Below are 20609 nucleotides of genomic sequence, written 5' to 3' on the forward strand. Positions count from 1 at the left end.
CAAGGAGTGTTCATTCTCAGCCTTTTGCCTCCTTTCTGAATCATCTCTGGCTCAGCACTCCTCATAGGGATCTAGAGATGCTCGCTCAGCACCACCCCAGACCAGGCTCTGGGCTCAGCCTGAGAACAGAGCCAGCCTGCCTCCATCCTAGACCTGAGCTGGAGACAGGCTGTGAATGGTGATGAGTCCAGGCATGGATTAGGAAGGCTGCCTGGAGGAGGAGACACCTGACCTGGACTCATAGGATCAGTAGGTTGTCTGGAGTTGGGGGCATTTCTGGACAGAAGGGCAGCTGAGCAGGATACAAAGGCAGGAAACAGCGTAGGTGCTGGGCACTCTGTGCCTCTGGGGAATGCTGGAGCCTCCAGTGAGAGGCTGGGAGCCCTCCCCCCCCCCACCCCACCCCCGTTGTGGGAGCCATGCCACCCTGAGGCTCCCATCTTCTCACATGTCACTTCTCTACACATGCTTCCAGAATCCCTGTCTTGGCTCTTTGTCTTGGCCACTCCTTCTCCCATCTCGGTCCCCTGTTGAAACCTATCTGACCTTGAGGCGCAGTTTAGAACCCACCTTCCCTGTGAAAACAGCCACATTTTCTTTCACTGAGGTGGACTCCTCACTCCCTCTGCCAAAGCTCACGGCACTCTCTTTGGGGATTTAATTTTCTAGGAGTTCCTAGCCTACTCTGCTCCACCCTATAACATTAAGGTTTGTCTCGTATCCCCTTCTTTCTGTTCAAATCCTAAATGCTACTCATCTTGTTCTCATTTAAAGTAACTATTAAAAAAGGAAGTTTACATTGAATGAAAAGTGGGCTTTCGGTTGACCAGAATGAATCAGAGGCTTTAAAAATGTCCATGCTCCTGCCCGGCCAGTGTGGCTCAGCGATTGAGTGTTGACTCGTGCACCAAGAAGCCACTGGTCTGATTCTCGCAGGGCACATGCTTGGGTTGGGTTGAGTTGGGTTGCAAGTGCTCACAGGACATGCAGGAGACAGCCAGTCGATGTTGTCTCTCATCGATGTTTCTCCCTCCTTTTCCACACTCTCTAAAAATCAATTTTTTTAAAAAAATTTTAAAGGAGGGGGGGAAAGTGTTCATATTTCTTGCATGATATAGTTCCCACTGCGCCCCCTCAGGAATCTAGCTGAGGAAATAATTAGAAATCAGGACAAAGGTTTATGCAGGAAGGTGTTTATCACACAATTTTTATAATGGCAGAAAATAAAAGCAACCTCAGTGTTTAAATATAAGGGATTGTGTAAGTAAATTATACTGTATACCTGGATGAAGAATCTACATAGAAGAACTTCTTTCTTTGGAAAAATGCTTATGAGGTAAGTGGAAAAAACAAGATAAAGTTCTATATATATATATAATCTCAAATATATAGAAAAATATAAATATTTTAAAATATACTAAACTATTGATGATTTATAGAAAGCAAAATTATTATTATTATTATTATTAGTAGTAGTAGTAGTAGAGGCCCAGTGCACGGATTCGTGCACTGGTGGGATTCCTCAGCCTGGCCTGTGCTCTCTCGCAATCTGGGACCCCTCAAGGGATCAGGCCAAACCAGCAATCCAACATCCCTCCAGGGATGTCGTAGTGCACAAAGCAGCAGGTGGCCAGGGAGGAGCCCGAGCCCAAGCCGGGCACTGTGCCACTCCTGCTCATCCCAGCCCTGTGCCTGCCAACACTGCTGCTCAGTAGTGCTGAGGTGGAGGCAGGAGAAGCTCATGCTGCTGCAGCTGCACTTGCCTGCTATGAGCTTGGCATCTGATGCCCATCAGTCAGCTAAGCAGCGCTTCTGCTATCGGAGTGCACTGACCACCAGGGAGCAGCTCCTACATTGAGTGTCTCCCCTCTGGTTGTCAGTGTACATCATAGCTACCGGTCGTTCGGTCATTTGATTGTTCAGTCGCTTAGGCTTTTATATATATAACTAGAGGCTCAGTGCACAAAATTCATGTACTCAAGTGAGGGGTTCCTCAGCCCAGCCTGCGCCCTCTCACAGTCTGGGATCCCTCAGGGGATGTCCTACTGATGCTCCCAGGAAGAGTGGGCCCTAAGCTGTCAATTGGACATCCCTGGCACTGCTTCAGAGGCAGGAGAGGCTCCCCGCCACCACTGCTGCGCTTGCCAGCTGTGAGCCTGGCTTTTGGCTGAGTGGCGCTCCCCCTGTGGAAGCACACTGACCACCAGGGGACAGCTCCTGCGTTGAGCAGGATCAGGTCAAAACGGGTTCTCCAACATCCCCTGAGGGATCTGCCCCTGGTGGTCAGTGCATGTCATAGCAAGTCAACTATCTGTCCCCCGGTGGTTAGTGCACATCATAGCAAGCAGTTAAGGGGCCTTAGCATATCATTAGCATATTACTTTCATTGGTTGAACAGACAACTGGATGACCAGACACTTAGCATATTAGCCTTTTATTATGTAGGATTATTATTATTATTATTATTGTTATTATTATTATTATTTCCTGCTCTTAACACATATCTTCTACATGATCCATAATTGACACAGATATGTTTGTAATCAGGAAAAAAAATACAAGAGCAATTAAAAGAGGAAGATGGAGTTTTTCTCAGCATAAGTTTGGCTTTTGTATATTACTAGTGATGTATTTCTGAAGAACCATTTTGTGTGCTGTGTATTTTATCGTGTGTTGTTCTATGCTGGGATTGCGAATTATAGGCTGAGCTCAGCATTTTCTGGCTGCCAGAGCCCTGCTTTGCCCATCACTCCTGTGATTTGCAGTCCTCCTTGGCCTCACCAGAGTCATGTGGATTGCCTCCTGCGTCCTGGGTTACATGGGTGTCACACTGGGATGGAGGATGCCTGGGTCCTTTAACAGCCGACGATGTCTGTCTTTTGTGAAGTTGGTCCCGCCCTGGGCTGATGGGGCTGAGCACAGCCCAGTGACCTTCAGAGAACCCCCTTTCCATATAAGCCGGCAGGCACGCCATCTGATTCCATTTCACACTGACTTGTCCGGTTAAGCTGGGTGCTGCCGTACAGATGCCAACACCTGGCCTCATCTTTGGTGTCCTGTGTAGGCCCAGAAGTCCCACACTCCTTTGTGAGTTCGTGTGGCCCACGTGGCTGTGTGCATATCCTGCATTAGGCAGGAAATTCACATAGCATTCCCTCCCTCACTCATTTCCATAACTTCCCCAGGAGGTTTTATCATCCCCATTTTACAAATGAGGAAGCAGGCTTGTCTGCTACAACTATGCCAGAGTCCCAGCTGGTCTGAAGTTCAAACCCAGGGCTGACTGACCTCAGATCTGGTGCCCTTTAATGTCAGAGTTAGGGCAGCTTGCCCAGTCAGTGTGGTTCAGTGTTGAGCATCGACTCAGGAACCAAGAGGTCATCAGTTCAACTTCTGGTCAGGGCACATGCAGGCAGGCTTGATTCTCCAGTAGGGGGCATGCTGGAAGGAGTCCATCGATGATGTTTCTCTCTCACTGATGTCTCTCTGTCTCTCTTTATCTCTCTCTCTCTCTCTCTCTCTCTCTCTCAAAAATTAATTTTAAAACTTTTTAAAAGGCATCAGGGCAGCTGGACATTCAACAGAAAAGGTCCTGGGGGCCCTTCCCTCACTTTCCATATGAATCTCTGCTTTTCAAAGCCTGTGGCAATTCAGAGGGAGCACCCTGCCCGAAAGTGCCACGCACCTTCTGCTTATGTCACTGCATCACTGTTCAGACAAGTCAAACGGTAGCCTTTATTCAGCACCTCAGACGATGTACTGTGGACTTGGGTGGTGAGAGCCACTTGATCTGAAGGTTTTGTAGCAGTGATGTGAGTGGATTTGAGAGGGATATGGGAACACTTCTGGGAGGCCTGATGACAGGACTGCCCAGAGTTGGGGTCTGAGCACCTGTTGCCAGAAGAAGACATGCCTTTGACTTGAGGACCAGGGAAGGGGTGAGCAGGGGCTCAGAGAGAACCGTGCTCCTACTGTCATTGTTAATGAGTCAAGCAGCATCTAATATTGAAGCCGATATGTGGAAATCATTCCACAGATATGTACTGGGAGGAGAAGGGGGTGTCTTTTTCTCTGACGTATGGGAACGGGTGTGTGCCCTAGGCCTCGAGAGACCCTGGAAATGAATGTACATCATCTAACCACCCCCAGAGGAAGGCCATATAAAAACCACCCAACTGTTTGAAAGGACAAACTCTGGTGTTAGGCTGTAGTACAATGATTGAATAAATAAGAAATGACTAGAAACTTCACAGGTGCAGAATAATTCAAACCCACACATATGTTGAAGCAATGGGACCAGCCCAAATTAGTGAAAAGTGTGAGTTATTGGAAAATTTTAAATGCAGTTTCATTGATTATAAAAGGCTATTGGATACCCTGTAAGTGTTCAATGGATGTGTCGATGAATGAATTGGCGGACAAGTGGGTGGATGGATGGACAGACAGACTGATGGATGCAGGTAAAACATACCACACTTACTCTGTTCCAAATACTATTCTAAGTACTTTACATTTATAAGCTCATTTGATTCTAAAACAATCCTAGTTGATAAGTACTTAGTATTCTCATTTTAAAGTTGAGGTCACACTGTTAAATGACAGAGCCAGGATTGGAATCTAAGGTGTCTAGAATCCTGTTCTTGACCATGGAGAATTCGTGCATACATGCATTAATGTATGTTTGAATGCCGTTTCCTTATACCAATATTATCCTGCTAGGGCGTTTGAAAAGTGTGTTTCTCCAATTACACCTGCTGAGTACACAAGTCCAGCGCCCACCATTTCCTAGACGGGAAGCTGCGGCCCAGAGAAGGAAGGCCTTGGCTCTAGCCCCCACTAGCCTGTGCCCAACTGGGGCTGGAACTCGAACCTCTCCATGACACTCTGTTTCCCGCTCTCCATCCCACCGCTGGGCTAGTGTTCCTCCATCTCTCTGGTCCAGGTCCAGATTCCTTCCAAGGTTCCACAACAGAGGAGCCTAAACTGAGCCTTTACATCAGGTTTCCCCCCAGCAGGTGGTATCCCTGAAACCCCTCCCAACCGAGGTTTGCTGGTGACTGAGAGATGCCAGCGCTCTAGGAGCCCCACCTGGGCTGTTGACCAAAGCTGGAATCCCCTTCCAGAAGGACCAGCGATCCTGCAGGTTGCTTCTCCCATGGTCTGGGTTTGTCCTTTACAATCCAGGAAGGGCTTCTCGGTTCTGATGCATGTACAGTTCCTGCCAGCAGGCGGCAGCAGAGCCTACCAGTTACAAATGCCCCGCCTAGAGGCTGGCTGTCAGGTTTAAATACTAACCGCCTGGATGAATGAGTGACCTCAGGCAAGTCACTTGCTCACCGTGCCTTCCTTTCTCCCTCTGCCTCATGAAGTTGTTCTGAGGCTCAAATGAGAATATACACAAAAGGCGCTCAGCAACCAATAGTGCTCATAGTAAGCACCCGATAAATGTTAAGTATTCTTTTGTCAGCACTATCGCCATTCTGTTAGAACAGATGTCAAAGAATTATCCACATTGATCAGTTGTTCTAGAGCTTTGTTTCATTGAAAACAGATGACAGGTCATCAGCTGAGGTCTTAGAGACCTTTTGGTTATCCTTTACAATTAACCTTTATGATGAGGTCTTACTTAGAGAAGCACACGTGTTAGAGCTGAAATGGGTTTTGAGAAGGGCAGTAACTTGTCTGAGGCCCACAGTTTGTTAGTCCTCAGCTTAAAGGAGGATTCTTCTGTCAGAAGATGGGGTTCTGGGTACGGCATAGCCACCTTTGGACCACTCTGCTGCGTGGGATCCAGCAACCACTAAAAATAACTATTTTGTGTTACGTGGCACTTCACCCATATCAAACAAAGATTTATTGATCTAATTACTACCTATACCCATGTGTCCCTGAAGTGGCTTCAGATTCATGCATTTTCTTTTTGAGCATGGAGACACTGAGTTTCCAGTACACTCCATGGAGCGTTTTGTGAACATTTCAAATGGAATACGTGACCCTTCCTATAACTTTGCTGGGATCTGCCCTTGTCTTTCCAGCTGTGCCTGAGCTGAAGCTCCTCTGCGGGGCAGATGTCCTGAAGACCTTCCAGACCCCCAACCTCTGGAAAGACGAGCATGTACAGGAAATAGTGGAGAAGTTCGGCTTGGTGTGTGTGGACCGGGTTGGCCACGACCTGAAGAGGTACATCTTGGACACGCCCATCCTGCAGAGGTACCAGCACAACATCCTCCTGGTCAGGGAGCCAGTGCAGAATGAGATCAGCGCCACCTACGTCAGGAGGGCCTTGGGCCACGGGCACAGCGTGAAGTACCTGCTCCCGGACGCCGTCATCGCCTACATCAAGGACCACAACCTCTATTCCAGCGGCAGTTCTTGCAAAGGCAGCAGCACCCAGAACAACGAAGGAGAGACAAGCTAGGGAGGGCCAGCCTCTTCTTCACTGCGCTCCTCCCGAGAGAGCCATTCAGTCTTTGTTTTTCTTTATTTTTTTTCTTTTTTCCCATTTTTTCATTGGTTTTCCTTCAAGAATGATTTTACTTCTGAGGAGTCTTCTGTCCCAGGAGGAGATGCCTTCCTTTAGGAAAAGCAAGTGTCTCAAGGATGAACATTTATCAGAGAAGTTAACATGGTGTGGCAGGTCATTAGGAGCTCTCAGGCCTTCTTATTTCATGAGTGGTACTTGTGACATGCGCATGGTGGTTCTGCGCATGGCAGGGTCCCCTGTGGGTCACATCAGAATTGCCCACAATGCACTTTTTAACCAGGACCAGGTGCAGCGTGGTCTGGATTGGAGAGATTTGACAGGATGCTAATTAACAAACAGTGGGCTTTGTCAACACCAGGTTTCAAACAAAATAACACCATCGGAGGACTTAAACATTTGGAAGCTGCACTTTGCTGATTCACACCAGATCTTCCTTTAAGAACCAGGATCTGCCTACTTGCTGGTCATTGATAAAATTTCAACTAAAATATTTCTAAGTACTGATCCTCAAACAATATTTTTGATACAGCAGATATTTTTAACACAGCCATTCTATAAATGCCCGAGCTCTTGATTTCCGGGTTTCTACGAAGAAACTGAGGTAAGACAGATGCCTCAAGTCTGTTAGAGGGTCTTTCTGAATGTTTAATGATGGCCTGCCTGTTTGAGTATTGACAAAGGGATAAATAATAAATTGACATCAAAAACTACTAATGAAAAGTTTCTCTTTTTCTTCCTTTGTTGTATTATTAATGCCTGGTGTGCCAGATGTTGCTCTCCTTTTTAACTGCTCCTTGAAATTTGCTACTGTTCCTATCAAACTGGCCTGAATTTAGAAGTTTATGTTCCTGGCAGTGGATGAGGCAGTTGCTTTTCAACATCATGTGAACGGTTCTCCAATCTGAAGCTCTGGGAAGGTGGCCTCGTTCAGCTGGGCCCTGGAAGATGAGAACAGGAGCCCAGCGTGGGGTCAGGATTTATCCTTTCATTCCTGATAGGAAGAGGTTTTGATTGGCCTGATTCTGTTTTGAGTTTACTCATTACACTTGCCAACTAAATGCCTGCATGCATTCAGGTTACTTCTTCATCCTTTTCTCCTTGCTTCAGATTTAGTCATGAAGAGAAACATAGGGTCAGTCGAAGAAACCTAAAATCTCCAGAAATATATCCCAGTGTTTACATGTGTGTCATTACAGTGGTGACTGAAATTGATCTCCTGAGTCCAGAGCTGTGGGGCCCTCCTGCAACCTCTGAAGCTGCTGGCCATTCCTCCTCCCCACTCTCCCATGATTGACCTCTATCCTAAAGAGGTCCCTAAGAACCCTGATAATGCAAGGGAGTAGGAAACCAACAGCCCTGTCCAAAAGCTGCCACAGCAAATGATGTGACTTTGACTAGCTCCCTTCCCACTGTGAGCCTCAGTTTCCCAGCCTCCAAAATAGGAACCGACATCCTCTTAAGTTCTCTCTCAGCTCTGGTTTTCTAAGTCTCTGAGTGCCTCTGACCTCAGCCCGTCTCCCTTTTTTTGGGTCCAATGTTTCTAGCCAGACTAGGAGCTCTCCAAGGGCAGGGGGTCTTTGTTTTGTTGGTTGATGTATCCTACGTACCTAGAAATCTGCTACTCTAAGTGTGGCGCGAGGCCACAGCACAGACATCCCTGTGGGGCTGGTTAGCAATGGAGGCTCTCAGGCTCCTGATGCTGAAGCTGCATTTTTACAAGATTCACAGGCCACCCGATGCACTGGCCTAGAACAAGGCCTGTTACAATAACGTCAGTGTTTGTTTGTTTTTAACAAGCTGAATTTATAACTGAAATTACATCACCTTTGCTCTGCTGAATATCTTCCTCCTTGCTCTCTGAGCAGTGTTGTCCCCACTATTCTGTGTGGGGTATAGAAGGCAAAGGAGGAAAACACACACACACACACACACACCTGCAAACAGCTGTGGTGTTCAGGAAAAGGGTGAAGGGCTGGAGGCAGGGTCTCTCGGCTTGGGCTTTATTGGCATTTGGGCCAGATCATTCTCTGCTGTGAGGGGCTGCCCTGTGCATTGCTAAGCATCCCTGTCCTCTGTCCATTAGGTGCCGGTAGTAACATCCCCCCACTTCCTGCTGTAACAACAAAAATGCCCCTGGACATTGGCACATGTCTCCTGGGCACAATGTAATCATCCTCGCTGAGACCCACTGGCTTGAGAACATGGCTGCAGGGATATGTAGATGAGAAGCAGTTCTGTTTCCCAAGAGGGAAAATCAGGAAGAAGCAGCTTCAGAAGAGTTTTTTTAAAAACAAAACAAAACAAAGAAAATGGTTTAAGAGCAGTCTCTACCACTCATGAAGTTGTGTTTATTCTGGGGGTCAGGATTCCCTTGACAGTAGGAATCAGAAGCCACGTCTTTGGGCCAGGGGCACTTGGTTTCAGTCTCCTTTCACTTCCCAGGGCCCTCGTGGCTTTCTCTCTCCCGTTTTCACAGATTGAGGCTCCCAACGTACCTGTACCTTCAGAACTGCCATCCAGGGCCTGGCAAGAGGTGACTGTCAATGAGTGGGAGCTAGTAGTTGTATGAGTTTGATTATTATGATTCAAAATTCAGGATTCATTTATTCAAATCCTATTTATTGAGGACCTCTCATGTGCCAGGCACTAGACTAAACACTAGTGGTACAAGAATGATCAAAATAGACACAGTCTCTCCCTTCTAAAGGCTTGTGGCCCACTGGGGAGGTGGACAGGAATCAAATACTCACACGACTAGACATGATCATGAACTGTGATGAGGGCTCTGAGAGCAAATACACTGTGTGCTCTGACAAAAGGCAGCAGGTTCACTGAGAAGCTTAAGCACTAGCCTTTCACTTTCCAGCACCCTTGGAGGGGTATGACTTTCACATCATAATTTTTATTCTTATTCTGAAAAGGGGCTTTCAAACCTGTACAGTTTAGTTTATCCATCTAAAACATCAGGAGTTCTCCCCAATGGCAGGGAAGAGAAGATGAATTTGAAATCTGAAAGATGAATTCATAAGACTTGGGGCATGGGTCAAGGCCACTGGCTTTCAGAATGAGCTGCACGTGCAAAGGCCCTGAGGCAGGAAAGGACACAATAAGCAGCATGATGAGCTTGATTTATTACCACCCTTTAAGAAGGGGGTTATTATTACGGTATGCACCCAGGAGCAGGCATTCTTGCCTGCCACAATTTCCCTGCCCAGCCTTGCTTTTTTTTCTTTTTTTAATATATTTTATTGATTTTACACAGAGAGGAATTGAGAGGGATAGAGAGTTAGAAACGTCGATGAGAGAGAAACATCGACCAGCTGCCTCCTGCACACTCCCCACCGGGGATGTGCCTGCAACCAAGGTACGTGCCCTTGACCGGAATCGAACCCGGGACCCTTCGGTCTGCAGGCCGACGCTCTATCCACTGAGCCGAACCAGTTTCGGCATGCCCAGCCTTTCTGTAGGCTCAGAGCCCCAGGCCCAACGAGGCTGGGAGGAGAAGCCTTCATCTCTGATTCATGACTGTATCATGGGACTCCCCCCCAAGCAAAACATTCACTTCTGAGCCTTTACATCATCCTCTTCTAAAACGAAACAACAGCCCTAGCTGGTTTGGTTCAGTGGATAGAGCGTCGGCCTGCAAACTGAAGGGTCCCAGGTTTGACTCCCGTCAAGGGCACATGCCTAGGTTTTGGGCTCTATCCCCAGTAGGGGGCGTACAGTAGGAAGCCAATCAATGATTCTCTCTCATCATTGATGTTTATATCTCCCTCACCCTTCCACTCTGAAATCAATAAAAATATATTTAATAAATAGAATAAAACAACACATATATAAACCCACATACCCATACTCACGTATATATTTCTCTAGTCTCACTTTGTCCCATTGATGGCTGTCATCTCCCCTTGTTAGTATCAGAGGAGAGAAAATGTGTATCAGCGCTGAGCTCCTGATTTGCTGCCTGGACTGTGACCAGCACACCTGATTTCACATTCCTTTCCATTCCCTCGGGCCTTCTTTGCATCTGGCTCGCCTGGCTGTTTTGTTTATTTTGCAGGAATAGAAAAGCAGTGGCTTGGGCTCCTGGGTAAATAGAATTTCCAGCCTTAAATAAAGGTTCTCCTGTGATAGCATGTGCTGCTGACGGGGAGGAGCTCTGTGTCTCAGCCCGAGGAAAGACATTTTCATTTATAATACTTTCTGTGTCATTTGGGACAGAAGGATGTGAAATTCCATTTTAAACCGACAGCGCTCCGGATTTGCAAGGCACATTTGGTAATTGGGTTAATGCATGACTGTGAATGTCCTTATCCCCATCCTTGCACTTCCTATGCTGAGTGTTTCTGCCTTCATTTTTTGCAAAGGGTCTCCATGCATAGACCGCGTTCCATTACAGTCATGAAGTTATTTTCTTGGGCCAGAACTCAGCATTATAGACACATGTGTGTAACTAATAAACAATCTGTAATAATGCACGAAGGCACGCGGCAGAAATTTTTTTAGAATTATTCACATAACCCCAAAGGGACATGTTCATGGCACCATAGACCGAAAACCAGAAGAGAATACATCTGGTCCCCAAATACACCTTCCCCAAATAATCAAAATTCCAAAATCCCACAAAGTCATGGGAGTTTCACTCTGAAAAACAATGACAATATTGTGTTCTGTGGGTAAGTTGGGGGAGTCATCCCTTCCTCTTGTCAGGGCCCATGTGGGAGGCATCCAATCAGAGTGTCTCTCTCACATCAATGTGTGCCTCGCTCCCCCTCTCTGTCTCTCTTTCTCTCCCCCTCCCTGCTTCCCTTCCACTCTCTCTAAAAAATCAATGAAAAAAAAAAAGAAAAAAGAAAGAAATCCTCCCAAGAGATTAACAAGAATAGAATTCTAAAAATTTCAAAAAAAAAAAAAAAAGGAAGACTAAAACCCAATTAAACGAAACCGGTTTGGCTCAGTGGTAGAGCGTTAGCCTGCGAACCGAAAGGTCCCAGGTTCAATTCCAGTCATGGGCATATACCTTGGTTGCGGGCACATCCCCAATAGGGGATGTGTAAGAGGCAACTGATCGATGATTCTCTCTCATCGATGTTTCTAACTCTCTATCCCTCTCTCTGCCTCTCTGTAAAATATCAATAAAATATAAATAAATAAAAAACGAACCAAAGATTTGACTGGGCGTGTGCAGCAGGCCCGATGTTGCTCTTTGGAAGGACCTGCTCATGGGGTGACCCTTGGCTGGCACCGGAGAAATTGCCTTTGGAGTCCTGCCTATATGTCTGAGTGATAAGAATCCTGCCCAGGGCACTAAATCCTGTACCAGCTTGCCTAGACTGTGCAGACGTGATTTATAACGAACACCTGCTTTCCTTCCAGGAGCCTGGAATTTTGTTGGTTATGGCCGGTCATGCAGGCAAAGTGCCCTGATCACCAGCCCATGATAAAACCCTGCACACATACAGTCAAACTTTTGGGTCATTTGTCATTGGGTTTTAATCTTCTTTTGGGGGGAATTGTTAGAGTTTTTGTTTTGTTTTTTGTTGTAAATCCTCACTTGAGGATATTTTTTCCATTGATTTTTAGAGAGAGTATGAAAGGAAGGGGAGAGAGAGAGAGAGAGAGAGAGAGAGAGAGAGAGAGAGAGAGAGAGAGAGAGATTGGATGTCTCCCACACAGTGCTCTGACGGGCCAGAGACCAAACCTGCAACCCAGGTACATGCCCTTGACCAGGAATCGAACCCTGGAGTCTCGGGCAGGCTTCCCTGGGCAGAAACAATCACACTGATGCTGCATTTCACTGCTGGAGGGGAAAGTGTGCTCTCCGTGGCCCCCACCCCAGGAGGGAGAACTTGGGGAGTCTTGGCCTGGGCTCCTCCAGACTCCACCTGCCGTGTCTTCTCCCCCAGCTAGTCCTGCCGTGTGTCCTTTTGCTGTGATAACCCACTGCCAGAGGTATAAAGAATTGCTTCTGAGTCCTTCAAGTGAATCAAATGGGAAACCCCAGAAGCCAGACCCTTCACCGAAGAAGATACATGAAGGACAGAAGCACACAAGTGACACTCACCACTGTTAGTCTTGAGAGAACCACAGTGAGACGCTACTTCGTACCCACTGGAACGGTTAAAAGCAACCCAGCAACTCCACTTCTAGGTACCCACCCAAAAGAGATGCAAACATGTCCACTCGGTGTGTGTGCGTGTTTATAGCAGCATTCACTGTAGCCAAAACCTGGGGCCATGCAGATGTCCATCAACTGGTAAATGGAAAAACAAATACATCCTACACAACGGAATACTAAAAGAGAAACCTTGCAATAGGCACCTGCCCCAATATGGGTGGATCTCAAAAATATGCTGGGTGAAAGAAGCCAGACATATAAGACAGTATGTGTATCATTCCACTTATATGAAATTTCTAGAAAAAGCAAAACTATAGAGGCGAAAAGCAGGCCGGTGGTGGCTGAGGGTGGGAATGAGGATTGACTGCAAGTGGGCACAGGGACCTTTCGGAGGTGACAGGAGTGTTCTGACTAGATTGTGCTGATGGTAGCACAACTCTGTAAATCTGCTGAAGCTCATCAAACTATGAACAAAAATAGATAAATTTTGTGGTATTTAAATTATACCTTAACAAAGGTGTGTGTGTGTGTGTGTGTGTGTGTGTGTGTGTGTGTGTGAGCACAGGACATGGAGTGTACGTATGTGTGTTTTAAATCCTCTGGCACTTTGCTTGCCCTTGGAGTGAAGACTTGACTCCTCCTGGGGTGCCCTGCTCCACACACACCCCCAATCCTTCCACTCTTGAGCCTATCCCTTCCCTCCACTTTCCCACCCCCACAGCTCTTGTTCTCTCTGCTCCAGCCACACCTGCTTTTATCAGTTTCTCACACTCAACCTTCTTTTTCTCATTGGTGCTGTTGCATATGGTTCCCTCCACCTGGCATGCTGTCTCCCTTCTTGGGGCTTATTCCCATGGCTTCTTCAGTTTTCTACCTCAAGTTGCTTTTTCCAGAATGTCCTGTCGGTCGGAGTCCTGAGTAAGTCAGACCTGCCCACGCCACTCCTGGCTCTCTGCCCTTCTCTTGGAAGAGAACTTCATCACTCTTGAAATTATTGATGTAGTGGTGACTCAAAGTTCCCTGAAAGTAATAATTCATCTTGATCATTGTTCTCTTCCCCAGTACAAATTCTAGCTCAAGAAATACTTCATGAAATAATCCTATCAAATAAAGAGATAACATGCTAATTGACCCTCACACCATCGGAAAGATGGCGGCACCCACAACCAATAAGGAGGGAATATGCTAATTCCCTCAAAGATGGCAGTGCCCAAAGCCAATAAGGAGTGAATGTGCTAATTTCATGGTGGCACCCAGTCCCCTCTGCCCCACTGGGGAGCAGGCATGTGGCAAGGCCAGGCCTGCCCCCAGTGGGCCTGGTCACTCTGTGTGCCTGCGTCCAGAGTCCCCAAGTCCCAGGGCCAGTCCAAGGTGCAGGCAAGCCTCAGATGGCAGCTGCCCAGCCACTCAGGGCCAGCTCAAGGCACAGGCAAGCCTCAAATGTCAGCTTCCCAGCCACGCAGGGCTGTCCTGAGGTTCAGGCAAGCCTTGGATGCAGCTGCCTAGATGCCCAGGGCCACCTGAGACTCAGGTAACCAGGACTAGCCAAGGCTTGCACTGCTGGCAGTGGCAGCAGTAGAGGTGTGATGGGGCATTGCCTTCCCCTGATAACTGGGTCATCTCCCATTCCTGAGGGCTCCCAGATTGTGAGAGGGGATAGGCTGGGCTGAGGGACCCATCCTCCAGTGCATGAATTTTCATGCACCAGGCCTCTAGTATCTGAATAAGCATCTTAATAGTGCTGAGAAGCCCATGATAAATGCACCTGTTTCACTTTGTATAAGTCAGTGTTTTTTGAAGTACTGTATTTTTTTGTGTATAAGGGCCCCCATGTATAAGATGCTGTCCACTTTTCCAACCCAGAATTAAGAAATCAATATTTTAAACATTTTGCTAGTTTTCTTCTTAAGGTCTTCTTTTTTGGCATCTTAAGGAATTGTTCTTGCCGAAACCAGTTTGGCTCAGTGGATAGAGTATTGGCCTGCGGACTGAAAGGTCCCAGGTTCGATTCCAGTCAAGGGCATGTACCTTGGTTGCTGGCACATCCCCAGTAGGGGGTGTGCAAGAGGCAGCTGATCAATGATTCTCATCAATGTTTTTAACTCTCTATCCCTCTCTCTTCCTCTCTGTAAAAAAATCAATAAAATATATATTTTTTTAAAAAGGAACTGTTCTTCCTGTTTTCTCCATTGTCTGATCATACACTCAGTATGAGGAAGTCCAAATTGTCTCTCTGCAGCTCTATTTCCATGCCCTTTTGCATAACTGATTGCATTGTTTGAATTTTACGGAGTAAGACAATCGCTTACCGGTATTTATCTTTTTATTTTTATTTTTTACATCTTTATGGGCACAGAATGCTCTAGTTCCTGTTGCATCTGTACACTCTTCACCTCCACCTCCAATTATGGCATCAGTTGACGTCAGTAACAATAATGCTCGTGATTAAAGAAAGCCTGTTTGACAAGGTATCAGCAGTGACACACCCGCATGGCTCCCTCCTCGGCCGACTCCCATGTATAAGACACCCCTCAATTTTCAGTCTAATGATTTTAGAAAAAAATAGTGTCTTATACACGGAAAAAATGCGGTATGTATCCTTTTTATACGCATACACTTAATAATATGTGGAACACAGTACTCAAGGGAGTCTAGGAAGTTCTTATCTAAAGACTTTCCTTTTTTTGCTGCTACAAACAATGCTGCAATAAACACCCTTAAACATCAGCCCTCACAAACCAGTGCTTTTGTGGGGAAGACTCCCAGGAGTGCATTGCTGGGTCAAATGGTATGTGTATTTTTCATTCTAATTGATGTTACCAGATTGTAGACTCTAGATTTTTTTAAAAATAAATTGATTTTTGTGTGTGTGGGAAAAAAAAGGGGGGGGGGGGATAGGGGAATCTCATCTCATAGAGCTGCTGAAATTCTCATTTCCTATTCTTTTTTCAGAATGTCAGTTTCATTATCTTTTATACAAGCCAAAGCAATCTCTTTATTTTAGTAGATAATTTGTGATGAATTTCACTTGCCATAGAGAGACATCGCAATTTGTAAGCAAGCATTGTTCCTGCTGTTTGCTGGGCACCTTCAAGGCTTTTCATTTATTTATTTATTTTTCTCATTTTGATAAACAGGAGCTCTTCAAACTAGCCTAATAAGAGATGGGGGCACCAGATGTCCTAGGATGCCAGTAATGGGAAGGGCCCAAGGACAGGACACATTTACAGGGTTCACAAGAAGCTGGAAAGAAAAAAGAAACTTAATTCCTTCCCCTACCCCTCTCTCTCCTCTTCCTCCTCTTCCTCCTCTTTTTCCGCTCTTCCTCTTTCTCCCTCCCTCCCTACCCCTTGTCCCCAAATTGGCTTCTATGCTCCTTCACTGCTCTCATCATCTAGTGCCCGTGTGACCTCCCACCACACCCCCTATTGCAGTGTCACAGTTCCAGATTCCTCGGGAGAGACTCATGCCCTGCATGGGCATATCCCCCTGGTCCATGTGGTAGCAACATGTCTGCAAGGGCAGATAAGAAGGAAGTGATGGGCACTACCAACACTCTAGCACAAGCATGTCAAACTCAAAGGCTAACACAGGCCAAATAAACAAGGTTTAAGTTTAAATGGGCTGCAAAAAATCACAAACTTCAATTTTCATAGAACCGTAGCTTGATTTCAAAAAGTACAGTATGAAATAGAACAAGAGCAATGATAAAATTAATGTTTTCTTACATTCTGTTATATTGGCTGGGCCGCAAAAATATTCATTGTGGACCACATTCGGCCCACGGGCCACAAGTTTGACATGCTTGCTCTAGCAAGTGTCCACAAAACTGGGAAGCAGCCCCGCAGTGTGTGTACCGCACTTGCTCCTGTTTTGTGTAGGAGGTAGTGCAGTGATGGAAAAAGCACTTCCTTAGAGGGAGAAAGGGATGGACAGGCAGGATGGCACCTCCTTGTCTATTTCTCCCTCCCCTGTGGGCAGACAGGCCTGGGCCCAGGGCAGGTTGGGCCCACAGGCAATGTTGTAGCATGTGCTTAGGTGAGCATGGGCATGGGGGAGCCTGACTCCATGGAGGAGGCAGAGTGAATGGACTGCAGCTAGACTGGTGAGCTGGTCACGCTCAGCCTGATCCTGCAGAGGAGCAGGGTCTTCCTTCCCGGGAAGCTACATCGAGCACAGGGCATGGAGTGCCGAGCCAGGCGTGGGGTCCCAATTCTCCACAACTTCGCCTTGACTCACATCCTCTCTGGGAGCCCTAATGTGGCCAAAACTCAACTGGCTTCTTGGGAAAAGGATGGCAAATTTGGTCAAATGGAAGTTTATAAGATGTGGATTTCCCTTTCATCGCAAGATGTCTCCTTCCTAACCTCCACCCCAGCCCTGCAGTCAGAGCTGGAGACAGCCTCTCCTCTGTGCTCCCACAGCCCAGTCCCCCTGGTTGCCCTGTTGCCATGGCTGTCTCCCTGAATGGGTTTAGAATCATGGGTCTTTGAACTTCAAACTATGTTACCTTCAGCCAGTTACTTAATCTCTCCAAACTTCATTGTTTTTGTCCATTAAAAAGTGATAAGAACACCTACCCAGGCAGTGTGGTTTAAAGGTTAAATTAGATAATGTATTCAACATGTTGGTCACATGAACCCTCAAACAGCGGTGGGATCATCTTCATCATCATCCTCATCAGGCTGGGTGTTGTTTTCCTACCTGTTCCTTGAGGCTTAGCAACATCTAACTACCACGTCTTGTCTGCGGCCACTCCACATCCACTTACCCGTCTGCCAAGGGAAATAAAGGCAGGGGCCTTGGGCCCCGGAGCCCACATGGAGACAGGCAGGACCTTGAGGACTTGTATCCGTTAACTTTTGCTGTGAAACAAATCACCCCAGACCTTCGTGGCTTAAAACAAGAACCATGCATGTCTCCTCATGAGTCTAGCAGTTAGAAGAAGCTTCTAGGCCAATAGCAGCTGATCTCGGCTGGGCGCCTTTCATGTCTGGTGGCTGACTGTCGGTTGTTGGCTGGGGCAACAGGTGTGACCGGACCAGGTATCTCTTATTCATTAGACCAGCCCACACTTGTTCACTTGGTGTGGGTGGCAGGGTCCCAAGAGCACAAGAACAAAAGCTGCAAAGGCTTCTGGAGGCCTCGCTCAGAGCTGGTGCCACATTACTACCACCACACATTCTGCTTGTCAGAGCAAGTCATGCGGCCAGCCCACAGTCTCGGGGTGGCAAATATCCCCATCTCATGATGATGAGATAGTCATTTTGGCAGTCTGCCATGGACCTCAAGAATTTCTCTGCATCCCTCTGCTCCTAGTTATGCCTTGAAGTGAAAACTTGTTTAAAATAAAGATGGCTGGATGGTTGGGAGGATGGTCGGAAGGATGGCTGGGTGGGTGGGCAGTGCTGTGCATGAATGAGGGGGCAGACGGGTGATGGGTAGGCGGTAGGTGCATTCTGTGGCGGTGCATGAGATGGGTGGATACAAGGAGATTGTTTAGATGGATGGTGGGTTTGTGAATGGGTGGGCAGGTAACTTTCACATCTTCCTCTCATCCCTAGAGGCCAGGGCCATGGTGGCATAAGAACAAGACAGTTGTGCTCACCATCATGCAGCCCTTGCAATCTGCTGGCAGCAGAATGAGCCACCTTCCTGCCCACTGCACCCCCTGCCCTAGGCTCCGTCCCTCTGGGCTGGCTTGCACAGACACTCATCCCCAAGACAGCACTGCATGTCTCTCCTTCCCTCCTGTGGTGACACTCCTGTACTTCACCTTTGCAGCAGGCCCTCATTTCCTACAGGACAGAGTCCAGGTAGCTTGTCACAGCATATAAGGCTGCCCATGACCTGGCCACACTCATATCCCCAACATTTTTTCCCCTGTGTCAGAGCATGCCATCCTTCGTGCCCCCACTGCTCCCCATAGCCACATGGGTTTATCCCACTTTCCCTGATTATCCTACAGCCTTTCCTACTCCTTCCTGCTCTTGCATGTGCCATTCCCTCTTGGGAGCGCCCTCCTCACTCTCAGTCAGGCAATCGCCTCCCCCTCCTTCTAAACTCAACCACCACCTTGTCCTTGAAGCACAAACCTCAACTTGCTACACTTCTGTTTCCCACTAGACTTAACTTCCTGAGGATTGTGTGTTGCGCATGGCAATAACCCCAGCGTCAAACCCAGCGCCAACCACTACCTATGAGGTGCTAACTGTTTGCTCAGGGGTCCTCAAACTTTTTAAAGTGGGGGCCAGATCACGGTCCCTCAGAGAGCTGGAGGGACGGACTATATGAACTACTAATTCCTACTGTAACACCTCGGCTGCGTTCACTGCCCAAAAACCTGGCGGGCCGGATCAGACTCCTCTGCGGGCCGCATGTGGCCCGCGGGCCGTAGTTTGAAGACCCCTGTTTGCTGAAAGGAACCGTAGACTCACAGCTTTGACACTTCCCCCAGTTCTTTAGGTGAGTGTCCAAGGAGCTCTTGTCACTGTGTGTCCAGCTCAGAAGCAGGGGTCGTGAGGAATGTGGAAGGAATCTAAAGCACAGTCACTGGCCACAAAGCATCCACAGTCTTGTTGAGGGAGCAAAGCAGGCATGCACGAGCACTCGTACCCAGAAAGAACTAGGTCCACCCCGGGGGGTGTGAGCAACACAGTATGACTGGGGAGTTCATGGCTCTCAGAACTCAGGGCAGAGATCATGGTGAAGATGGATCATGAGTCTATGATGGGTGAAGAGGAGAAGGGGCAGGGTACTTGGGCCTGGGATCTACAGGAGCTTGGCTAAGAGAGCATAGAAGACCACGCCACCAGCATGGGAGGATGACTGAAAGGGAAAGGAGCAAAGGGCTGGGAACAGACGTTGAGATCAGATGGTCAAGGGGCCTCAAATGACAAGGAAGAGAAAGAAACTAGAATTCATTGAGGATGTGTGTGCCAGACCCCTTGAAACTACCCTAGAGGCGATGGCTTAGAGACATTAAGTGACTTACCCCAACTTGCACACCTAGGAGATGGTAGGCCTGAGGTTCAAAACCAGTCTGGCTCTCTAATCCCGCACTGTATAAATAACTGGGCTCTATCAATCCAGAGGGTAGGGAGGAAGAAGAAGGAAGGCCACAGTTGAGTAGGGTCTTTACAAAGATGAGTCTAATGCCATTTGGAGTGTGCTCTCTGTCAATGAATCCATGGGCTCCTGGCCTATTTTTTCCCTTTTTGGAAGCACAAACCCTCTATCAGCTGCCTATAAAGCATGTTCACCCTGGACTGCTTCTAAGGAAACAGGAGATGGACTGAAGCTTTGAGGCCAGCCCTGAAGAAGGGCTCTTGGCCCATCCTACCCCCCGCAATCCTCCCTCTGAGGCCACCTCCCCTCCTTGGGACAGCAGGAGCCCTGATCTGTATTCACTCTCGGGTCTCAGGAAGTCCTCAGAGGGCTGGGCCACGTGCTTCCTGGAAATCAATGTGTTTGACCAGCTGCTTCCCTTTCATCTCTTCATTGTGCAGTTCTGCCCCAAGAATGCCAAAACATTGCTTGGGCAAGATTTGTTCTTTTTAAAGCTGGCTGGAGCCTCACTAAGGTACATTAATCTTTAACTGTTTATAGATTTTTCTGCTTAGAATATATGCCCTGTGCTTTCTTTTCACCTGGGGAGTCGAGCTCTTCTTCCATATTGATGATGACTTAGGAGACTTATTTTCTCTCTGCGATTTTCTTCTTTGGGCTTATTTATCAGATCCAGCAGGCCAAGGTCCCCATAGATCTTTGCCTTATTCAGGAGACAACTGGTGGTTAAGACCTTGGACTTTCGGGTCAGACAGAGCCAGACACAATTCAGTCCCCAGCCCAGCACGCTCCATCCACGTGACCTCTTTAAACCACATTCTTTTCTGAAAATGAAGACCCTACGGAATCATATCTTACCCAGGATTCTGTAATCAGCACAAAGCTCATATGTGGTCATAACATTGCTTCTAAGAAGTTGTGCTCAGACTCTTGCCT

General features: G+C 47.4%; 1 protein-coding gene across 7 annotated transcripts in view; it reads left to right on the forward strand.

The window, feature by feature from the left end:
* NMNAT3 (nicotinamide nucleotide adenylyltransferase 3) overlaps positions 1-19070 on the forward strand; it is an 83069-nt gene extending 63999 nt beyond the window's left edge. For 5 of the 7 annotated variants that reach the window (XM_084901808.1, XM_084901812.1, XM_084901810.1 and 2 more), the window contains one exon: positions 6036-7194. In XM_084901808.1, coding sequence (XP_084757934.1) covers positions 6036-6418 — 383 coding nt within the window. In that variant the 3' untranslated portion in view covers positions 6419-7194. Of the gene's footprint in view, positions 1-6035; positions 7195-14961; positions 15081-18731; positions 18831-19027 lie in introns of those variants that run through there. The other 2 variants (XR_014796604.1, XM_084901811.1) reach the window with 2 other exon arrangements.
* Positions 19071-20609: the final 1539 nt, after the last annotated feature.

This window comes from Pipistrellus hanaki (assembly GCF_964339955.1).
Source record: "Pipistrellus hanaki genome assembly, chromosome: 13".
Classification (NCBI taxonomy): domain Eukaryota; kingdom Metazoa; phylum Chordata; class Mammalia; order Chiroptera; family Vespertilionidae; genus Pipistrellus; species Pipistrellus hanaki.